Raw genomic sequence first — 24,585 nt, forward strand, 5'->3', positions numbered from 1 at the left:
ATCTTTCTGATGTTTTGCATTATTGTTTATTACTTGTTAATGTGATTTCCATCCAGTAGCTGGTGACCTACTGGTCAGATAAAAATTCACTGGCTATGTAGTAAAGTTTGCTGTGGATACATATTTTTGGATTACTTGTTTGCAACTGGGAACGTTTTAATCAGTCATGTAACACAGATTATTTAATATAAACTAAAGTCACTGAGTTAAAACTGCGATTGACTGTAATCCCTGGTGCACATTTCCTTCTCTTCTTCCTCCTCCCCCTTCTCCGTAAGCGTGCAGCTTTACTCCGCTGCTGCGTCTTTGCGCGCAGCTCCGTCTCTGCCTTTCAGGGAGGAGCGCACCTTGCTCTGCTCAGTCGAGCGCCGGCTCTCCGCGTGTCATGCTGACTGTCTCACGCACCGGACATCGGAGAAATATCCACGCTCACACTGGCAAACAGCCCGCAAACTGCTCAGTTCATGGATTGTTGCCACTTCCTCAAAGTGTTTATTCTGGAAGACTTGCTCCATCCAAGGACGTCCATTTACTTTTGCGTGTGAACTTTTTTTTTTTTTTTTAAGTCGCGTTCATCTTGACACATGTTACTGTACAGTGTGCTGGTGGAAGCTCGTGGATGAGAAGGATGCACATGTTACTGCACTTCGGTCTGTTCCTGCAGCTCGCGCTTTGGAAGACGGTGAGTCCAGGCGGCGCAGTTTGCTGCTGCGGCCAGAACTGTCAGAGCAGATAAATACGGTTCATTTATTTATTTGTGTTTTCTTCATTACAAAGAATTTAGACAAAATAAGCGTATAAAACATGGGTAGCTACTGTAAAAGTCTGGAGGCAACTCTAATTAATTTATATATTACCAGAAAAACAGGACATGACAGCAGCAGGTTTTAGACACCTTGTTAATCCAGAGTAAGCAAAACAAACAAACAAACAAAAATGAGCTTGAAAATCAATATTTGGTCTGGACACCTTTATTCTCCATCACAGTCTGAACGCTAGACAAGCATCCATGTAATTTTCCTAGGTATTCTTCAGGCTGGGCCTATTGATCCGAATATAAAAAAAATTGTAGGTTTTGCTTTTGTTTAGCTAATTTGAACTGTTTTTATTTTTTCAGATAATTTTTGTTTATATTTATTAAGAGTTTTTTGTTACATTGTGAATGTTGTTATTTTATATTGTTTACAAACAAAAAATGTTACATTTAAAAATTTTAGTTGTTATTAAGTTTGTTAGTAAAAAGTTTTATTTGACTATTTTCACATTATGATCAATAATTGAAGGCAAAACCATTAAATGGTTGTGAAATTTCGAGCAAAAAGTATCAGTATCAAATCTGTATCTGCAATACTTTTTCTGGATTTACTTGGTATTGGATTGATACCAAAATTTGCAATATTGCTCAGCCGAGATGATCCCACACTACTTTAATAATGCTGAGGTCCGTGGAGGATCCATCCCTCCGTCAGACCCGTTCAGGTCCGGGTTCTGGGAAGGATCCATCCCTCCGTCAGACCCGTTCAGGTCCGGGTTCTGGGGAGGATCCATCCCTCCGTCAGACTCGTTCAGGTCCGGGTTCTGGGGAGGATCCATCCCTCCGTCAGACCCGTTCAGGTCCGGGTTCTGGGGAGGATCCATCCCTCCGTCAGACTCGTTCAGGTCCGGGTTCTGGGGAGGATCCATCCCTCCGTCAGACTCGTTCAGGTCCGGGTTCTGGGGAGGATCCACCCCTCCGTCAGACTCGTTCAGGTCCGCGTTCTGGGGAGGATCCACCCCTCCGTCAGACTCGTTCAGGTCCGGGTTCTGGGGAGGATCCATCCCTCCGTCAGACTCGTTCAGGTCCGGGTTCTGGGGAGGATCCATCCCTCCGTCAGACTCGTTCAGGTCCAGGTTCTGGGGAGGATCCATCCCTTCGTCAGACTCATTCAGGTCCGGGTTCTGGGGAGGATCCATGCCTCTGTCAGACCCGTTCAGGTCCAAGTTCTGGGGAGGATCCATCCCTCCATCAGACTCTTCAGGTCCTGGTTCTGGGGAGGATCCATCCCTCCATCAGACTCTTCAGGTCCGAGTTCTGGTGAGGATCCACCCCTCCATCAGACTCGTTTAGGTCCGCGTTCTGGGGTTGATCCATCCCCCCATCAGACTCGTTCAGGTCCTGGTTCTGGGGAGGATCCATCCCTCCATCAGACTCATTCTGGTCCGGGTTCTGGGGAGGATCCATCCCTCCGTCAGACTCGTTCAGGTCTGTGTTCTGGGGAGGATCCATCCCCCCATCAGACTCGTTCAGGTCTGTGTTCTGGGGAGGATCCATCCCCCCATCAGACTCGTTCAGGTCCAGGTTCTGGGGACTGTTCTCAGTTATTATCAGATCAGTTCTCGTGTCATGTGGAACATCTCAGCCTTTTCTCCCTGTTTCCTTAAACATTTGTCAGCTCTACTGTTACAACATTTTCTGTGACAGTACTAAATCTTTTTAAAAGTTTGGAACATAAACCTGCCCGAGCCATCACTACCACTAGGTTTAGGAACGTAAAGCTAAAGTAAGTGTTTGTTATCCCTTTACTTTACTCCCTTTACTCCCTTGGCTTCAGCCAACAGTAGATGGATGAGCTGAAGGTCCAGATCCATCTCTCGGGTCCTGGTTCAGGTCTTTGTTGGATTTCTTCCTATTCCTTCAGGACATTTATTTCAGGTCTTGTTCATCTGCTGTAGATAGTTTTTAGTCCTGATTCTTCTTCTTCTGTCTTCCACGTGTCCAGTTTCTGTCTCCATGCTGAGACAAGCCAAGTTTCCAGCTATCAGCTGTTTGGGAATCACCTTGTTGCTGCTGAAATCCTGTCAGACTGTCTGATCTTTGCTGGTTTTCACACATGAAACTAAAGAAATGGGAACAAATAATGTGTCTTTATTACAGGCTGCTTGTAACTAAGAGCCTAAATAACCAGTTTAAACTGGTTATTTGCTAAGGTGCCTGTTATGTGTTAATACAACTCTGGGTCATCCCTTGAGTTAGAAGCCCTTTTTCTGCCTGAATGACTTGGTCCGGATAAATTTGCTGGAAATGTTCAGGTACAAGGACTTGGTTGAAAATGAATGAAAAATCAACAAATTTCCAAAGAAAAACTTTGAACAGTGAAGGACTCAGAAAGTTGGAGAACTATTGATCAAAGCCACCTTGAAAAATTACATCAAGGCCCGGACTTTTACTCCGTCCTGAATATTTCCACGTTTTTAAATGAGAATCATTAGCATGGACTTTCCTGGAGTTTCTTTGTGTTATTGTAGATGCTCAGTTTTTAATTTCAGTTGTGTATTTTGCAGCCATTTACCTCAGAGGCAATGAAATCAGGGAGAAATGATTCAACAATTAGCAGTGGAAATCTGCTGTTATTAGTCATCGGCGGATGTATGGAGCTGCTGTTGTCTTTGTCTCAGCGGTCAGAGCTGCGTCTGTGATTCAGGGTCGTTTTTCCCTGATGGGTGACTCGTGTCTCCAGTGGTGTTATTTCCTCTGGAATCATGTGAGGCTGTTTTTGACCTCTTTTGCATAGTTGGACGTGTGGTCTTCTTGTTCCTGACTTCTTAGACTTTTGTTTTGGTGTTTACCTCAAAAGAATGAAATGCAGCATTTATCTCTTAGTCATCAACATGAACCATCAGATGAAACACGCATGCATGCACCTCCAGCAAACTTTAGAGAAATAAAATAAAAGAAGCAGCGGTGTCTCCTGACGCTCCATTAACACAGGACACTGGTTCGACTCAGCTCCCGTCGGTTGCAGCCAGACAGCAGCAAAGAGAAAGCATTAATATTTTCTCCTGTTATATACATGTGCTGGTTTGAAAGTCAAATAATCCTGATAATTCAGGGTGAAGTTTTATTCCATTTTATCCCCGCTTGATCTGGTGGTCAGAGCCGTGAGCTGTGGTCACACTTGACTGAGGTTTTGGGTTTGTGTCCTTTCTGATCCTGAAGGCTCCTGATGAGCCTCTGCTGTCCTTTCTTTTTATAGCCACTTCCTCCAGACTCTGTCCTCTGAATGTCACTTTAGTTTTTAAACAAATGCATCTTTTTCCTTCTAACTGCAGCAAAGGGACAGTTTTCTTTCTTCCTCTTTCCAGTATTCTTCTAGATTTTCCTTTTGAAGGAGCAGAGGTGTGGAATAGAAATTAAATGAAACCTCCTGAAATTAACTGAAACTGTGTTTATAAATGTAGTCACAAACATTATTGAGGATTTCTTCTGATTTTCTGCATAAGGCTCCTCCTGAACTCTTGAGCCCTTACAAGAAATGACCTTCTGTGTCCAGCCCGAGGCAAGCCTTGCCCCTGTCTTCAAAACCGGCTGGAAATCCTTAAGGTCAGCTTTAAAAGGCCACAGGTGATCTGTGCCGAGAGGTCAAAATGAGGAAATGTGCTTTCATTTTTTTCTCTACATCCCATGGGGGCCCCTCTGGTGGCACTTTTTTTTTTTTTTTTTTGTCAGTTGATTTTTAGGGCCAGTAATGAACGACAGTACTTCACTTACAGGGGGAAAAAACACGTTTTCTGAGATAAGAAAAACAAGACATGTGTATTGTTTTTTAAAGAGTATAGTAAAACCAACAGCAAACAGGCTGGGTTTCATAATTTTATAGTTAGTTTTTCTGTTTAGTACAGTGGTTCTCAAACTGGGGGCAACATGGGGGTGGGGTGGGTTTGCATGGGATTGGGAAAATGTAGCAGACAAACTAATGTTTTGACAACTTGGGCTCTTTTAAACGTTCTGGTCCACACTCCAGACCACTCAGTGGCAGTAATGCACCAATTTGATTTTGCCAACCACCAAAAAATATAAAGAAGAAGAAGAACTGCAGAACAGAGATCAGGGTTTACTGAAGGCACTGAAGGGAGAAAAGAAAGAGCAAGATGTGGAAAAACAGGTAACTGGATGAATGAGGGTTTAACAGTAAATGTGTTTCTTATTACATCTTCCTCACGTCTGTGATGTTATGAGTATAGTAAGTTACATAGTTATAAGTTATACAGTTATAGTAAGTTTTTAAATCTTAATTACTTTTTTTTTTTTTTTTTTTTACTTGTGTTTTGCTCTGCTTTTGGAGATGTTTTGTCACCCCCACCACGTTTATGTAGTTTCCCTAATGGATTACCTGATTTTATTATCAACAGTTTTAAACATAAGTTTTATAAACCGAGGCTTTTCTAAAACATACCCAAAGTCACTTTTTGAATTTCTTGTTTCTCTGGTGTCAACACATCATTTCCAATAACGGTACATGTTACAGAGGTTGGGCTTATTTCACATATTCAGTCAGATCAGGATGATTTATATACTAATAAATGGTGACGCCTGTCAGATAAACATGACTAGATTCCTGCAGAAACCTGGCAAAGTTGTTTAAGTCAGTTTCAGAAAGAGATTTCATTTGAGCCTTTTGCACAGAGGCCAGGACTCATCATTTAAATGCTAAATAATTGCAACATGTAGTAGAGGTTGTAGGGGGGTCTGATGTTTTTCTAATGCTGACCACACATTTTACAAGAGGCACTACTGAACTTAGGAAGATTTTCTCAGTGAGGTGCCCCCATCGATGGCTAACTCAGCATCCATCTTGCATCCTACATCTACTCCGCACTCTCTCCTGCCAGTAAAAGTCAGTCTGATGTTGACTCTTGTTTGACTCTCTGTCATCACGTTCACAACGGCCAGTGTGTCGATATCCAGTCATTGACCTGTGACGTGGTGCCGTAAACAGAAATGCTGTTGTAAAATGATGCAGCCTCTTAAAAACAAAAGATGTGAAATGCAGTTTCTCAGCCTCAGAACGCTGCTGTGCAGCGATAGCTGGCAAGTAACTTAGTGATACTATACTGGCTGAATTTACAGTCTAATGGGGTGTCTCACTAGAACCAGCCTTCAGGGGGCGGGGAAGTCATAGACATTAAAATTACATTATCAATCTGAGAGGGACATTTTGAGCTTTTGTCCCCATCCAGCTGTGAATCATATTGGAAAATGTGCAGCTGGCTTATTACCATTACTAGTTAGGAGCTAATAATAATAAATAATAAATATTACATTGTGGCCAACATCAGCAGTATAATCCATGATCCACTTAGCTTTTTTTTTTTTTTTTTTTTTTTACTTTTTTAAACGTTGTACAGTTGCTCTGCATCTCTGCACAAGGTTCAGATATCTAGTGAGTGTCTAGATTAATCACGGGGATGTCTTCTCTAAATTTTTGTGCTGCAGATGTTGGAAAGGCAGGTTTACCATGAATGTGGTGAAGATAAATTATGAACAGATTCTGAAATACAAATCAAAATCTTCATCCGAACCTTGTCTAACTATGTGGTAGAACATACAGGGCCGGGTCAAGAAACATTTTGATGAGGGGGCCAGGCACGGGCACTGACCAGGAGAAAGGTGGCACAAATAAGATTTTCTTTTTCAGGCCTACATTTTAGTAACTAATTTGCTGCTTATCAGATGTTAAATCTGGAAAAACAAACAGCCATGATATTTTTCAGTGTTGTTGTAAAACAACATGTAGAAGTGCATGAAATGCTGCATTCACTGACACTTGGGACTTCTGAAGTTTACCTAAGTGAAGGTTAGTTTACATTTAATATTTGTTAGCAATTTATTACCCCCAACCATGCTGTTCCATAGATACACAGCCAAGTGATGGTGAAATTGGTATTTTGATAATTTGTTACCCCCAAACCACTGCTATGGTTCACAAAAAAATCATGACTTTTTCATCACTGTGATCCCACCCAGCTGTTTGACAATTATTTTCTTTAGTTGCAAAAACAGCTGATTGATCAGTCAAGAAAGAGTAAAATCTCAACAAAACATCAAGACTAGAACCGATCTCTATTAGACATTCCCATCTCACCAATGTTCAATAGAAAAAAAATCTAAAAATAAAAAAGGTGTAAATTAGGAAGCTTATCAGTTATCACTTTGGTTGAATCAATATTAGACAATAGCTTTGCACAAACCCAGAGCAGCTGTTTCCCTCTTTTTCTGCTCTCTCTGTGTCGCCAAGCCTGTTTTTATGATGCAGCAGAAACGATCACCTCACAGCCAGAAAACAAAAACACTGAGTTGCCAGAATATGAGCAACTTAGACACCTGCTCGAGGCCATATACAGAGCAGCCTGGAGTTGCACGACAGACACATGAAACTGAAAAGAAACGTCAGGAAAGACTTAACCCAGAAGAAAAATGCAGATTGAAAGCATTAAAGGACTGGACACACATAGACACACACACACACACACACACACACACACACACAGCGACGACATCAGAGACCTTGTGCTTGTCTTTCTCTTTTGTGTCACAGTGAAATTCTGAAATGGAAATGATGGCGGCTCAGTGAAGGATGGCCGGAGGCGGCCGCCGCCCTGCGATAATGACCCCATTAACACGCTGATTGCATTTGAATAACGCTGCAGCCACAAAAACCGCTGCCATTTAAAATCCCGCATTACAATAATTAAAGTTTGTGCTCAAGCTTCTCTGTCACAGGCATGCAGTCGAGATTTTATTGCTCTATCTGTTGAAGGTATTAAAACATCTGCCAAGGTCTGGTCCTCGTCATGCAAGTGACTCCAGATTCTCAGCACATCATTAAACTGTAAAACGGCACGGTGGGTGGTGTAGCTGCATGTCCTGCTGCTATCTTGCTTGTTTAAAGGAGGTTTGTTCCATAAACCTGCAGGGCAGATATAATCGTACTGTGTTGTGTCACAACGAGGCTCTGCAGCCAGACTGAGTTCTTTAGATACACCCACTCACTTTTTCTGCTCTGGGTGTAAACTTTAAATGATGTAGGAGTCTACAGGCCACCCAGTTGATATATTTTCTGGAAATATTTACCTTTTTCCACAGTAGTTACCTTAAAATATTTGAAACAACAACAACAAAAAAATAAAAAAATAAATAAAAAAATGAGAGGAGAGAAGATAATACAAAGCTGTAAAGGGAAAAGGAAGCTATCTTTATTTCTTCAAGGGCCATTAAAGTTTATATATATATAAAAAAAACAGATTGACTGTATGAGGTCATCTTAGGCTGCAGAATAATAAAGTTTTTCAAACTGAAGTTCTGATGATCAATAAATGATCAGTTATGCTTCTTATGTTGGAGGAAGGATGCAAATGCAGGCTGATATGGCAAAAATATGCAGAATACAAAGAAAGGCTCAGTGGCAAAAGACCTCCAGATTAAAGAAATCTAGACAAGGACTGAGAAAGAGCAACACGACCCAATGGCCCAGTCAGAGATATAAAGAGAGGGAGCTCATTACTAACAACGGGCAGGTGTGGTAATCATAGGATCAGGTGAAAAATGGAAGATAATTCAACAGAAATAAGAAAAATAATAAGAGAAATCCAACTTAAACACAGTTCACAGTCTCACTTTTATGTTTTTCTCCCTTCAGGTCTGTTTTTCTTTTCTAAAAGTTCACGTCCAAAAATAAAAGCTAAAGTGAAAAATATTGGACAGTGTCCACCAACAAATCCTTTAAAATATAATTTTTTTGCCTGTTAAGGCATTTGGTGAAACTGTCCCAGGAGGAGCTTTTAGTCTGCATTTTTCTGTTCAGATATTTTTCTGTCCCTGTTGAATAAACCCAAATTAGAAACGTTAGAACAGCATGGGAAATGCTTCTTACATAAAAAACAAAAAAAGGTCAACTGTCTGTCTTTCTTTGGCTTTTCTCTCATAGCAGGAAGAATAAATCCGAGATATTTCATGTTTGGTCTCATTGATTTAATTTAATTTATAAGTCACATCCAGTTCTTACATTTCAACATTGCACTTTTTGTGTGAAATGTGTTGTGCATATTAGCAAATAAATGGAAGTCTACATTTTCTGATTTGATTCAAGAACTTCATGTAAAGTTTTTGGTGTGTCTTATAAAAATGAAATTCCAGCAAACAGAAAAAAACAAAGACGACAGCAGCCATGTGAGGAGGTGGGTTTCATGAGTTGAGTCGACAGCTAACGCCAATGAAACCTTCCCTAAACGAATGTCGTACCACCAAGTTTTAATCTACCATTAAAGTATCGATGAAAAAAGACTTTGTGGTTGTTGACCAGTTTAAAATCTGCAGGTGGAGGCGGCTGCAGCAGGCAGCAGAGGTGAGCAGCCGGGTTCATTTGCATATTCACACATCCCAAAGCTCTAAATGGGACAAGAGTGTAGAATTACAATTAAGCCACTTTAAGGGATGAAGCGATTATTTTCATGGGAGAGAATTTGTTAATGTGTAATTTTAATGAACTGAGGGTTTTTAGAGGTTTATTCCATGCCTGGGGAAAGACTCTAAATAAAACTGTAAACAGGTAAAACAAACTGCAGCACTTACATTTTTACTGCCTCATTTCAAGCTGCAGTCTAATTGGAAGATGCATAAATTTGGGTCATTTGTAAGACTGCAACTCATCACATTTCAGAAATAATTATGCAATGCAAATTGCTGATGAATTTACATTTCTATAAGGCTCTTATATACATGAGATGCAAGGAGAGCATTTTTTTTTTGAGGGATAAATTATCCCGTGTTCCATATTGCAGAATGTATCCTGCAAAGTCGACAACTCAGGGCCTTAGAAATGTGATTTTAATAAAAGGAAAAAGACGCACCTTGGAAGTTGGAGCTCAAATCTCATGGTGGTATTGTTACATCCACCAACAAAGAGTTGGTGGTTGCTACCTCAGGCTCTCCCAGCTGTGTGAAAAAAGCTGGAAAAATATCTGAAAAGAAACTCTTCTTTGGCTGAGGTTAAATATGTAGAGTCCAAGCTGCAGGGATGCTGCTGTATTTTGACAAAGATGTGAGCTCCGTGCCCACATTTGCATTTACATTTTAAAATGTGAGCTCAGTGCAGGCAGAAGCACAGACCCATAAAAACACCCGTGGTAAGAAATTAATATTTAAATAATGTGTCCAGATAGAGACAACATGGACGCCAGAAACTTAGTTTGCTTTAAAGAATACTAAACAATGGGCCATTGTAGAAGCAAAAATTATGAAGCAAATATTACATAGAAGAATAAAAGCAATATTTACTGTGTAGGACAGTTTCTCCCCAGCTGCCACAGATACAGATTACAATACAGAGTGGAGCAATGAAGGGGTTGCCTGCAGCAGCCTAAACTCTGGAAAACACTCATGGAGGTGTTAAAATAACTAACTGGTCTCTAAGAGGCCGTCCCCACGACGCCGGATTGCAGCAAAACCACAAAAGTATTTCAGCAAACCAATCTTTCATCCCCATGAAGCCAGGGATTAGCCTCCATGAAACCAACCATGTCTGAAGTCAGGTACCAAAGTGGTAGAGATGTGACGTTCATGAACGAATCGATTCTTTTGAACGACTTTTAAATGAACGATGGGAACTGATTCACAGCTGTGAGCCATTCTTTTTATATACAAATTTTTGACACTGCCTTTATCAAATCAAATCAAATCAAACTTTATTTATAAAGCGCTTTTCATGCTATAGGCAACACAAGGTTCGTTACATGATTATAAACATCCTTTTTATCCTTTTTTATCTATGTTTTTCCTATATTTTTTTAATCTTGTATAGTAGATTTTATATAAGTACATATTTTGATTGTTTGTCATTCTTATATATTGTGAAATTTTGTAATATATTGCGAGAAGGAGCCAGTCTTTTGAATGACTCTTTGAAAGGAATGTCTCCTTAAGATCCGGCTCCCTTCAGAAGCCATAAATCCCATCTCTACAAAGTGGATTGGTTGGAGTCCTCTACCGTGTGCGGTACTGTGCGTACAGCGAAGCCGCACAACTCGAGGATATGATGTCAATGTGATGAACACGCACCGATTCCCAACCCACCCTTCCTTGAGTTTTTTATGCTTTGTAGTCCAGCATTTTTTGAAGAAGAAGCTCAACTTCTTTATTAGTCCAAATAAATGTTTCTCTTTTGCTTTGTAGTGAATCCTCAGCCATCTCCTCTTCTCTGCTTCCAATGTGAACTTCCTGCAACATGCAGTGAGACTTTATCTGCGCATGTGTTGTTTTGCTTTAGCTTTGGAGTGTTACTCTTTACCCCCACAGCCTTGTAGTATGTACTACAGCGGTGTCGTGGGGATGTTGAAGCTTTTCTCCAAGTTTTCGCCACCGTTTTCACACCTGAGCCGGCTTCGGTGCCATGTGGACATAACCTAAGTTTCCCTCAGATAATTAGGCTGTTCTTAAAGATGACTGAAATTATTTCTGCTTTTTATTTGATCACACTCAATTATGAACGTCAAGTTCTTCTTTCCTGAAAGATTGGTCCTTCCTCACAGCAAACTGATGCGTTCATGAAGATAAAACCACTTCTGATAAAGGGTTGTTTAAGACTGAAGTGCAGGACTAGAGCCCAGTTTCTTCAGCATGACAAACATTTGTTCCCTCCAAATCTGCTCTTTTTCTGGACGAGGAGTGTGTGCAAAGCAGTAAGCAGGTTGACACTGGCTGAAACATGCCGCCACTCTGGAACATCTCTACATACTTCAGGACTCTGTGGCATGGATGGAAACGGCTCAATGGGGCTTTGACAGAACAGCAGTGTTTAAAGCTGTGGGAATGAGAACAGGCTGGAAAGGCCCATTATCCTCTCACATGCCGGAAATGCAGCTGCTTCCGATGGTTAACAGTTAAATCACAAGTTCCAATCTGATTTACTTTGACACAGAGAAAGAATGACTGACAAACATGACATGGACTTTCCTGAGAGCACAACACATGAACAATGAAAAGAACTGGCTAATGCAGAGGGAAGCGGAGGTGGAGGCGATTACTGTCAGCACTGACACGGAATGATGAAGGAGGGATGTGGTGAGCTCGGAGCCGGCAGGATGCTGCTTCGGTATGAAGGATGCTAAATGGTTCAAACAGACTGAAGCTGAGTGTGACTGGTCAGAGTCTTCTGACCTGCCAGGTTATGTGTCCGATGCAAAATGATGTCTTTTTGTAGCAAAGTATGTTTTAAATTTTCTGTTTTGTGGTTGCTTTTCATATGATCTCCAGTCTTGTTGACAGGCGCAACAACTTGTTGCATCTATATTTGTGAATGAGACCATGTCGTTGCATTATATCTGGAAGCCATGCAATATTTAATATCAGGGCCATTTGGGAGCCTACCAAACACACACCCTCACAGCCGCCCCCCTAAAAAAGATTTCCATGTTTATCATTGCAGTTGTCTTTATTTCCAAAAGTAAATTCTCACTATTAACCCTCAGGCATCAGTTTAATTCTCTTAAATTATTACGGACAAAAATGCCCACATCCACAGAACTTCTATAAAACTTTACAGATTTATATTTTTCTGCACAAGTTTCTTGAAAAAACTTCCATTCTGTTTAAAACTACCAAATCTTTAAATAATTTTAAGGATTTTAACCATTTAAATGTCAGTTTGAATGCTTGATGTCACTGTTGAATTTTTTTAGGACAAAAATATCCTATCAAGCTACATTAAACTCTCATTTTTAATCTGATAGCTATTACAAAATAATTATGCATTCAGTGATGTCAGGGTTTCATTTTCTGGACAAACAGTACTTTTTGTCATTTTTACTGTTTACAACTAAAATCAGCCCATTACAGGCCCATGCAGAAAGTAATGATCAAAGAGATTTGATTCAATCCTGCACTCTGTGTTTACAGCCAGTGAAACGAGAGAGGAAAATCTCCTTTTTAAAAGGAAGAAAAACCCCAGAATAACCAGAACCAGAAAGGTCGTTGGGGTTGAAGAGGACAGGAAAGAGCAGTCAACAAGCACCATAACTAGATAAATTCTTCAGTATGTTGCTAAGCTCAGGTGCGAAAGAGGGTCGCATTTGACCTCTGCACCTATTAGTAGAACATGTGCAAAACATATGAACATGTAAAGGACATGTATGGAATATATGGAAGGAAAGGAATAATAAAAGAAGAATAAAATAATATACAAAAAAATAAATAATAAATGAATAATTTAAAGCCAAATGCATAAAAAAGTAAATAGAAATAACTAACTAAATAAAATGATTAAATAGGATATAAAGAAACACGACTCTGGCAGATGCAGAGAGCTTTAGTCCTGGAGGTGTTTATGTTTAAGAGCAGTGAGCATCTTCTTTTGTGTTAATCCTGGACACTGCAGGTCACAGGTTTACTCACCTGTAGTGTCTCCATCTGTCCAACAGGCAGGTGTTTTACCTGAGCGGGTTCAAACAGTTCAACCCCCCCCTTCCAAATCAACTCAGCACCTTCAAAGCAATTATCAGTATTATTTCTCACCCACCGCAAAGTAGAGAGCAGATGCAATGAGGTGCATGTATGTGAATTATTACATCATCTCAGGTTATTAAAGCACTGCCCCCCGCCGGGTTTCCAGTGCTATTACTCTGTTTGCTGCGGCAAGCGATGGATCCGCAATGGAGGTGTGACTTGTTATCTATTAATCAGCTAATTTGGAGAAACTTTTTATGGAAGAGCATCAGTCTTTAAATTAGTCTAATGTGCTTATTTTCCTTTTTTTAAAAAAATGTTTGCAATGTTTCATATATGATTTTTTTTTTCATGTAAACGTGAGACTGCTATCATGTGTGTTTTTGGTGTAATTGGATGTCTCTCTTCTCTTCAGACGAAAGCCATCCACCCAGACTGTGCTCTGGTGTTGCAGCATATGAGGGCTGAAGAAGAATGCTACCAGATACTCCAGCAGGAGAAGAACAACCGCTCTGCCAAGACAGGTCGGTGTGCATGGCACCACAGTTTGAAAGGATGTTTTAGTGGAGAGGAATGATCCTGTTTGGAGAATAAAAAAAAAAAAAACATATCCCCAGAGGGATCAACTGACTGTTGTGTTTGAGTGTTTATTCATATGTATACACTGACAGTTTCAGTAATTCTAAACTATAAATGCAACCCAAATAATAAAAAATTGGACAATACAAAGAATGTAAACTGAAAACAAGAAGAACAACTCAGGATATTTCCTGTTTTTTACTCATCAACTTCATTTCGTTTGACTGCTTGCAGCTTGTAATGTGTAGAATGTAGTTTTGCATAATTTTCTTGAAAAGTACATGGACGTCCCAGGAAAAGATTGGGTGGCTGGGCTGTTCCTTACAAGGTGAGAAGCTCAGTCATCTGAGGGGAGCTCGGAGTAGAACTGCTGCTCCTCCCCTTTCAGAGGAACCAGATCAGGGGGCTCAGGCATCTGGCTAGGATGCCTCCTGGTCGCCTCGCTGGTGAGATGTTCTGGTCATGTACCATTGGAAGGAGAACCCTGGTCCAACCCAATACCATCAGAGAACCCTGATACAACCCAATACCATCAGAGAACCCTGATACAACCTAATACCATCAGAGAACCCTGATACAACCCAATACCATCTGAGAACCCTGATACAACCCAATGCCATCAGAGAACCCTGATACAACCCAATGCCATCAGAGAACCCTGATACAACCCAATACCATCAGAGAACCCTGATACAACCCAATACCATCAGAGAACCCTGATACAACCCAATACCATCTGAGAACCCTGATACAACCCAATGCCATCAGAGAACCCTGATACAACCCAATGCCATCAGAGAACCCTGATACAACCCAATGCCATCAGAGAACCCTGATACAACCCAATACCATCTGAGAACCCTGATACAACCCAATACCATCTGAGAACCCTGATACAACCCAATACCATCTGAGAACCCTGATACAACCCAATACCATCAGAGAACCCTGGTCCAACCCAATACCATCAGAGAACCCTGATACAACCCAATCTTCTGCCTTCATTTACTCCACAGTGACTCAGCCTATCACAGATGCTGATTTTGTAATATAACTTGATATTACCCTCTGTCCTAATTTCCAGCCCTAAATTTTCTCTGTCACAACCTTTTTTTAGTTATAAAACTGACTATACAGTATGTTGATGGGATTTCCTATCGTCACAATTAACAGTAGACAGAAGTCAGAACATTCACAGGGACAATGAGGAAACACTCATATGTAGTAAATTTCAGACTGATTCAACTTTGTATCAAACACTTTATTATTATTATTATTATTGTTGTTGTTGTTGTTGTTGTTGTTGTTGTTGTTGCGGTCTTATCAACTGAGGAACAATCCATGTTGATCATCACATACTGGTTCATGCATCCTGCTGCTGATGCTGAGGTGTATCCAGGAGTTCTGTCACACTTGTTGGATAGATTGCTGGTGAGCATTAAAAGATGATGAATATTATGAAACCAGGTTGACAAGACAAAAAGATATGCATGAAATATACATAAAATACAACAGACATACATAGAGTAGACATAAAATATGTTGAATTCATTCTGTCTGCATTAAATAAAAATCTAAATAAATATAAGGATCACTTTTTTTATTATATCTACCACATAATTATTTTTTTTTCTAATTTAAGGTTCTCTTCAAACATGGAGAAAACAAGTGGTGTAAAATACACTTTTGTATTATCACTAAAGATGATTTCCATCTGTACAGTGAGACTGAGGAAAACTTGTGATCAATCAACACTTGATGAAATTCCAGCAGGTTGCAAAAGAAATTCTGAATGCAAATCATGTGAAATCCACATTCATTTGTCTCCAGTGGTGAACACCAGTAAACACTTCAGCTATGACGTTAAAAAGTGTCACCCATAATGACAAGCACTGCTGCCTGTAGAGCTCTTAGGTTTTAATAGTAGTTATTTCCTCTTAACTTGCATCTCTAGGTCCAAAGAACATTTACTAACTTTAATTATTCAGTTCAATCAATCACTTCAGCTTCCGCCACCATTCTTTATTTAAAGAAAAAACAAAACAGAACACAGCTTAAAAGGCTCTTTCTCCTTGGCCATCACCTTCATTCAGCTTGTGTCACTTTGTAAAATTACAGCCATTAACAACTGAAGCTGACTTGTTCCTCGGTTCGAGTGTGACATGAATTTTACGGTGCCGTATAAATCCAAATGTCATGTCTCTTTTAAGATAATTAAAGGCTGAAGGGTCACTTTCCTCCATCAGACTCACACTTGAGTAGGTTTTAAAGACCCCTCCAGTGAAAGTCAAATTCTAAACCTTGTTAATATGTCCAGAGGGAATTTTTGAGTGTGAGAAAACAGCAGTCATGCCATGGCTGAACATATCGGCTTTGGGACTGTTAATGACATGATTTCATAGGTCATATGAGGCAAGCAGGGATGCATATGGAACAAAGTTATAAATAATTACATTTAGCTTGAGAAAGAGACAAAAATCCATAAAATAAAGGCAAATTTTTGCAATGTAAAGATGCTCTACAGATCTTTTTATGGTTTATGCATAAATGGCTGAAATAACCCAATATTACACGTTACAGTTGTGTAACACAACATACCCAAACAGATAATACTGAATTAACTGGCTTATTTATCATTTCATACATCATAAATCAGAGTTACATCTAAACATTTTTAAGGAATGAAGGAATTGTTTTTCTAGGAATTAAAATAAAATAAAATAAATAAAATAAATAAATTTGTAGCCTTGATGAAGGACAATGGGGGGAAAAGTGTGTGTTCTTCAGTGGGAAATGTCAGGAAATGTAATTTTACAATAAACTATCTTGTTATAACGTGATAAGGCTTCAGTTAGTTTTATTTGGGTGACAGCTCTACGCTTCTTTTACTGTCCACATAGACTCAAAATCATAAGTTTGTGTCCAGGAACAAAAACTGTGGTTGAGGATTTTTCCTGTACAGCCCACTTCCCCTCTTCTGCTGGTAATTTGTGTTAATCCATTTTCAGAATGCTTGTCTTCTCTTTTAAAAGCATTTTTTTTTTACCCTTTGTGTAAATATTGTCAGTGTTTAAGGCTGTGAGTATTTTGCTCGGTTTAATTAGGCGACACTAGCCCATCAAACACAGATTTTCTAAAGCTTTGGTACGTTTCTGCTCTAATAACTTCTCCGGTTCATTAACAACACATTATGTTTGTGATGTAAATGTGCAGATGTCTTCATATGGCAGGTCTGCTGGATCTGTTACATAATGACCATCTCTCAGTTGGCTGAGCGGTCAACCAGTCAGGTGAGGAAATATGTGGGTTATAGAGACTGACTGGTCAACCCAGCTTTAATATCAACCTCTCGGGCAGAAGGATTGTGCTGCGTTTTCCATCTAAAAGCACTATGATCACACCTGAAACGTAATTTTCTCTTTGTTTTGAGGTGTTTTTTGATTTATGTGACAGGGTCGTTCCAGTCGGGTAAACTCTGCCCGCCTCCTTCTCTCTGCTCATGGTTTCTACAGCCGGTGTCGCTCAACATTAAATTGCTTCATTTGCCACCGTTTTCTGTGTCGTACGAAGGAAAGATGTGACAGAATGTGAGGAGGCAGGATGGAGCTGCTTCGTATGTGGATGAAATAGACTGAGACGTTTCTCTTTCCCAGTCAGCTTAGCAGCAGTGAGAAACGGGATGAGATGGTTGAGTAAGGTTTCCCTGCAGGCTCGACCATGCAAACTGTTAATCAACTCAGCTATTGTCCATTTCATTTGCAGGGGTCGGATGCAGACTTTCTTCACATCCAATAATCTTTGCTGAATTAAACGTCCCTTTCCAGTTAATGTCTTCTAGCTTCACACATCCACCAGTGTCACACCTTAATGTTCAGCTCCACTACTGGCTGTTCCAAAATGGGCTCGTCCCTATCTGGAAAATGTTTGTTCTTTTCCTGTTTAAGTGCATGTTGTGCAGGCCCTGGTAGACCATAACAAGAAAGAAACTGGTTCTTGACTGTTTTACTTCTCAATCAACAGGCTTATTCAGCTATATCCAGCATGAAAACCTTTTTGTAGAGTGAAGGACATGCAAAGGAACAGTGTGCAATGATTATTAGCAAGCGGATAAATTGGAGATAAATGTCTTATCAAGCAGCAATTTGCATTTATATCAGGAAATATGATAACCTGATGAGAAGACAAACACAACTTTGGAATCAGTCTGAAGCCCTTTGGTCTGTAGTTACTTCTGTCTGGGAGTAAAGTAAGTCAAGTTTATTTATTCACCACTTTTCATCAGTTAAAAGGCTCAAAGTGCTTTACAAATTTTTCACCAGTCCCTTTTTTCATGTTTTCTTTTTTTTTTGTCATTTCTCAAATGTCAACTCTCAAAATGTTCCTCTCATTTTCACACACTAACTTTTTAAAAGAGTAAAAAATAAAATAACTTTTAGGGATATATTTATTAACTTTAAATATTTGTTATATAAACCAATATACCAAGATTTATATACTGGTTATATTTTTATAAATCATCATAGTCATGTTTAGGCTTTAAAGACAGCTGTATTAATATATATATGTATATATGTATATATATATAAGGATGAAAATTATTTTTAAAACAGTTTTTGTAGCAAAGAAAAATCCAGAGAAAATAATGATCCCGTTCATTTTATCCTTCTCTGATATTCTTTCTGCTGCTTGTATTCGGTGAGAAAATGAAGTGTGTCCAAGTCTAATAATGTGGACAGATTAATTTGCAGACAGTGGCTTAAATTTCTCTAAAGGACATATGCTGTATCAGCTGGTGGCCAAGTATCCAAGGAATAGGTCATGGATGGGAAAACAAAGCATCCTTGAAGCTGCGTAGTCTCATCTCTTGATGCAACTGTGTCTGCTCTTAATAGGACTGGCCATCATTTGTCAGACATTTACATCAAAGCTTGGACATGCTTCTCAGTCTGTATGTAGGTGAGCACATGCCAAACATTTACATGGGTTTACGTTCCCAACAGTTTAACACAAAAATGTCAAGACAGCAGATATCATGCTATAATCCATAAGTGCAGCAGTCTGCCTCTAAAGAAACTGGCTCATTAGTAGTGAGCTGCTCACATGCATCGAGACGCACATTTAAGCCACCTTTAATGAGCACTAGACTCATGAATATTCATCCTGCTCCAACTGTCCTGAGGAAAAGTTTTAAGGTTATATGGGTCAGATGGGAGGGCAGAAACAAGTGGAGACAGGGGGTGAATGCAGACTCAGAAACTGACTTTTTACTTTAACTTGACTCTCCTTTATTACTAAATTTTGTTCTCAGCTTGTTTTACAGCTCAACACGTGAAAATCTAAACTGTGACATCTTGGAAAATGGTATTTTCATTCTGGTGTGCTGTAAATAAACATTACTGCATTACTGCTGCAAACGTGTGCACATGTGGACTGGAGCGTTGTAAAACAAACTAAACATAAATAAAAGAGAAAACATGTGAGGATGACAGAAGAAAGAGCAGAAACTAAGATGGACTTTAATCTTCTTGGAGAAACTGGCCCAGATTCTCCACATCCAACAGGCCGCCATAATCCTTTGATACTATAAAGGGAACATAGAAAAACAGAGATACTCATCCATTACACCCACATATGAGGAGGTCAAAATGAAATTACCACACCAAGATTCTGAGTCATTTAATGACAGCTGAGAAAGGCAAACCATATAACACAAACTTAAAACTAAAAAGAAAGACGGATTCATCATGTAAAACCCCACTTCCAAAAGAGTTGGGAACACAGATAAAAGGAGAATGCCATGATTTGCACATCTCAGAAACCCATATTTTATTCACAATACAACTGAAACTGATTTTGGTTTAAAATGAGCTAAATATGAGCTCATTTTGAACCTGATGGCACAGACACATCTGTAAAAAGAAAAGAGGCAACAAGAGGCTGGATAGTTAAATGTAATTGTCATGAATCCAAAACAACTGGCGGAGCATTTGATAACTAATTAGGTTAATTGGCAACAGGTCAGTAACATGATTGGGTATAAAAGCAGCGTTTTAGAGAGCCAGAGTCTCTTAGATGGAAAAATGGACAGAGGTTCGCCAGTCTGAGACAAACTGGGTCTAATATTTGTGGAATAATCCCACCATCTACAATGTATGTATAATACACTGCCTGGCAAAAAAAAATAAAAAATAAATGATCTGGATTTACCTAAGCAAACAGGTAGGAGTCTCCTATTGGATAATTACTGCACTGGTGTTCATCCATCAGCTGCAAAAAGTTATTTAACCCCAACTGATGCAGTGAAACAAATATGTGGAAAGATGTGTCCTGTGGTCATGGAAAATGTTAGTCTGTTTAAGAAGGGTCAGATCATTGACATTAAGCAGAGAAAACATCCAATGAGATGCAGAAACAACTAAAACGGTTCAGAACTGTCCAACGCATTGTTAAAAACTGGAAGAATAGTGGAATAGAGAACCATTGTATTCCATGAAGAAATGTGGTCGGAAAAACATCCTGAATGACGGTGATGGAGGAAAAACAGCAGTAGAACTCAGGGCTGTGTTTAATAGTGAAAGGTAGAACATTTCCACATGAACAATGTGAAGGGAACTCAAGGGACTGAACAGCTGTATAGCCATAAGAAAACCTCTCTCTCTGTACCGCTTAGTCCATTAAGGGTCGCAGGTAAGCTGGAGCCTATCCCAGCATTAACAGGTGAGAGGCAGGTACACCCTGGACAGGTCACCAGTCCATCGCAGGGCCAACACATAGGGGACAAACAACCATTCACACTCACTCCTAGGGAGAATTTAGAGTCATCAATTAACCTAGCATGCATGTATTTGGCCTTAAGAAAACCACTGATCACAATACATTAAAAGCTGCATTCACTTGCATCTGTAAAATTTAATGCATTGTACCAGAATTAGCCTTAATCTAATTTACACCTGCAGTCGTCTGGCAGGGGACAATAAAAAACATACAAATATCATATATGGTCTCCACCCACACAGACAGACACAAACACACATTTTGTCAGCACTATCAGAAAAGACAAAGTTTAAAGTTTACAGCGACATAAGCCCGTGGCTACAGATTTAAGTGGTTTTCACTTGAATTGAGTATGACTTTAAATCAGTTTAAAGAAACTATTAGTTCATCAGTTTTTCACATCTAAAATCAGTAAAAACATTTGGTACATGAGACACAAAACACAAAAATAAGACCAAGGACTGCTGGACAGTCCTGTAGCAGACCGGAACGGGACAACATTCCTCTCCCAAAGGTCCAGTAGCTGGTCTCCTCAGCTCCAGATGTTCATCGACTGATGCTGCACAGTGGGAAACATGTCCTGGTTTTAGTAAGATGTGATGCTGCCATCAAATTCAAAATGAGTAAATATTTTACGTGATAGACTAAAATGTTTCTGTTTCAACATCTAGTTAGTTCATTAAACCCTTGACGCCTGGGTAAGAAAACTACATGTTTAAACAGTTATTAATTTGTTTAATATTTAATTTCCAGTCTTTTTGTTAATTTTTTCTGGAATTTTTTCAACTTTTATTTTGTTTTTATATAATTCAGGCATTAAGGGGTTAAAAACAATAAGCAGGAAACAGCAAGTCTATGCTGAAGAGAGGCAAGGCAGCTTTCTTGTGTTTTCTGTGTTAATTACCTTCACACACATCCAGTAAAGACATGCCTTCAGAGAAAAGGTTGGAAGTCAGTGACAAGGAGAAATTATGCAGTAGTAAACAAAGAGAGGAGGTTCATTTTTTTTATTTTTTTTTTTAAAGGATAATCTTAATTAGACTCACAGTGAGGAACAACCAGCCTTGTGAATTTACATGTACTATTTCTACATGGATGTCACGATCCACTGCTGGCATTTCCACATATCATTACACACCTCCTCCATCCTGCCCTCTTCGTTTTCAGAGGTCATCACGTCTGCCATTTTCACAACTAATTACATGGAGATGGAAAGTATTTCACTGCAGAAATAATTGGTTGAAAACACAATCGTATGCTGTGGTGCCCAGGAATATTTTCAGTTATGTTTTATACGAATGTAAAATAAATATTGTTGAGTTTTGGGCTGAAATTTCAAGAAATAAGAATATTACTCCTAATTTAGTTAAATAGTCACAGCTAAAATATTTTAGGTTCAAGTTCAGTTTGTCACTTGCATGTATACATGCAACGAAATTTGTACTCAGGATCAGTAGTGTACATCCTAAAAATACCATAATAATTTTGTCCTATATAAGGATAATAACGTAAATACAAGTAAATCTTACTAAATAAATACTACAGTGCAGGATTAAGAACCAGTAAAGCAGCAGTGTTTGCTGGTAGCAGCATGACAGTAAGTGGCACAGCAGTGCATTATTGTGGCATGGAGTTCACCATTCTGACAGCCTCTGGGAAGAAGCTGCATTTGAGCCTGGTAGTCCTGGCTTTTATGCTCTGCAGCCTCTTTTTCAAAGTGAGGGGGGTCAAACATGGGCTGGGTGGGCAGAATCCTCCATAACTCGGGCTGAGTGCAAGGAGGGCTGCTGCAGGTGATTTTCTGGGTCTCTGCAGCGCCTCCTTGTTGGCGGTGAGGCAGTTCCCATACCAGGTGGTGATGGAAAGGGTGAGTGTACTCTCCATTACACACCTGTAGAAAGCCTGTCTCAGCTTCCAGAGGAAATAAAGGCACTGGTAGGCCTTCTTGAAGATGTTAGATGTGTTTCCAGGGACATTTAAGACTCTGATGTGGAGCGGTTCCTCCTATAGGCATACTGGTGTGGCTCCACATTGATGTCAGTGTTATTTCTTACGTAAATGGACTTGTACCTATAGAGCGCTTTTCCAGTCAGTTTGACCACTCAAAGCGCTTTACATTACTTATCACATTCACCCATTCACACACACATTCACACCCCGATAGGCATTGGGGTTAAGTGTCTTGCCCAAGGACACTTCGGCATGTAGTCAGTGGAAGCCTGGAACCTTCCGGTCGAAAGATGAGTGCTCTTCCTCCTGAGCTACAGACCCCCACGACTAGCTGCTCAAAGCATTTTGTAATTATCGGGTTAAATCAGGGGTGATAGCCATTCATTCCTTTTGCTGTGTTACTTTTGGGCACAGGGATGATGGTGGAAGTTTTAAAGCACACCAGCACCACAGCCTGGCAAAGGGATGTTAAAAATGTACATCTACACCTGTGATAGTTGATGTGCACACTCTCTTCACATCTCCAGCAGCCACACTGAAGGGCAGCTCACCTGGTAGAACAGTGAGCCTGGTGCAGAGGGAGGAGATGGAAGCTTCAAAGCGGGCATAAAATGTGTTGAGGGCATCTGCGAGAGACAGACAACATCTCTCTTGCCATAGTCTGATTGTTTTTATGCCCTTTCACATGTTTTGGGGGTCATTGGTTTAAAAATGACCCTGGATTTTCAGAGAATACTCTGCCTTTGCTCTTTTAATTCCAGCCTCCAGAATCCTCCTTGCTGCCTTCAGTGTAGATGTGTCTACAGATCTGAAGGCTGCATCCAGTGCCCTCAGAAGATGCTTCATTTCTCCATTCAACCAGAGCTTCTGGTCGGGCGGATGCTCATCGTCCTGGTGACTGTGATGTCATCCATACATTTGCTAATGTAACCACAGACGGCCGATGTATAATCGTAAACATGCTCATGGGACTAAGGCAGCGTTTCCCTCAGCTGAGCATCTTTAAAATCCCCTGCTACTACAAAGAATGCCTCTGGATGCTTGTCTTGAAGCTCACACATGTTAATGACGCTGCCCTAAAGCTGTGTTAGTGTTAGCATGCGGGGGCACATAAACAGTCACGCTGAACACAGCTGTGAACTGTCGTGGCAGGTAGTGTGGCCAGCACTTCAGCAACAGATATTATACTGATTCGGAACAATGGCTGATTACCAGATTACAGTTCGTACACCAATGCTCATTGATGTAGACATCGAGATCTCCTCCCCGGGCTTTTCCCAACAGTTTATTGCGATTGGCTCAGAAGAAGAGTAACCCCTTAATCTGGTAAGCTGTGTCAGGCATGTTTTTATTTAGGAGACATGGCTTGATCCCCAGTCTGCCTAATGCTGCCTTGAGCATCACAGCTGGGATTCACAAGTTGAAGCAGGGCTGAAGAACTAAACTTAACTGTGCTATTAAGTCAATCAGATATGTTTTTAAGTACAACCACCGGTTGCTGAGAAGCTGATGCACTTTACTACACTGCCATCTTCTTTAAAGCACTTTTGCTTTGAGTAAGAAAGTTTAAGTAAAAAAAATAAATTTAGAGGTTAATCCTTCTAGTCTTCTACTGTATTTTGACCAGTGCATTCATGTAATATTTAATATAAAACACAAACGTGTTCACACCCTTTCACAAAGATTTCTCAAAAGTTTCATGAGTGTAATGAGTGTGTGGTTTTTAGGTGTTCCGTCTCCCCGAATCAGCCCAGTTGTCAGGAAAAAACAATTTCAAGCAAGCAGGTACACAAAATTAAGACAAATATTTAATGTATTTCATGTTTGAGTTTACAAAAAGAAATCAGTCAGTCTAACTCTTGTCTCTTTGTTTGTTTGACTTGTCTTTGTTTGTTATTACTTGTTTGGTAATAAACACTCACTGCCTCTTTGTTAGGTCCACCTTGGTAGTATGGGGTTGGACCCCTTTTTTCATTCAGAACTCTAACGTGGGTTTGAACCAGTGCTAATTAGACTTCCTGTTGTCT

The 24,585-nt window shown here is 39.9% G+C and overlaps 1 protein-coding gene across 1 annotated transcript in view; it reads left to right on the forward strand.

Moving 5' to 3' along the window:
• Positions 1-334: 334 nt before the first annotated feature.
• ghrhrb (growth hormone releasing hormone receptor b) overlaps positions 335-24,585 on the forward strand; it is a 61,119-nt gene continuing 36,868 nt past the window's right edge. Inside the window, exons 1-2 of the mRNA XM_042005641.1 lie at positions 335-682; positions 13,671-13,779. Of these exons, the coding sequence (XP_041861575.1) occupies positions 620-682; positions 13,671-13,779 (172 nt within the window). The 5' untranslated portion in view covers positions 335-619. The remainder of the gene's footprint in view (positions 683-13,670; positions 13,780-24,585) is intronic.

The sequence above is a fragment of the Melanotaenia boesemani genome, chromosome 14 (genome assembly GCF_017639745.1).
Source record: "Melanotaenia boesemani isolate fMelBoe1 chromosome 14, fMelBoe1.pri, whole genome shotgun sequence".
NCBI lineage: Eukaryota > Metazoa > Chordata > Actinopteri > Atheriniformes > Melanotaeniidae > Melanotaenia > Melanotaenia boesemani.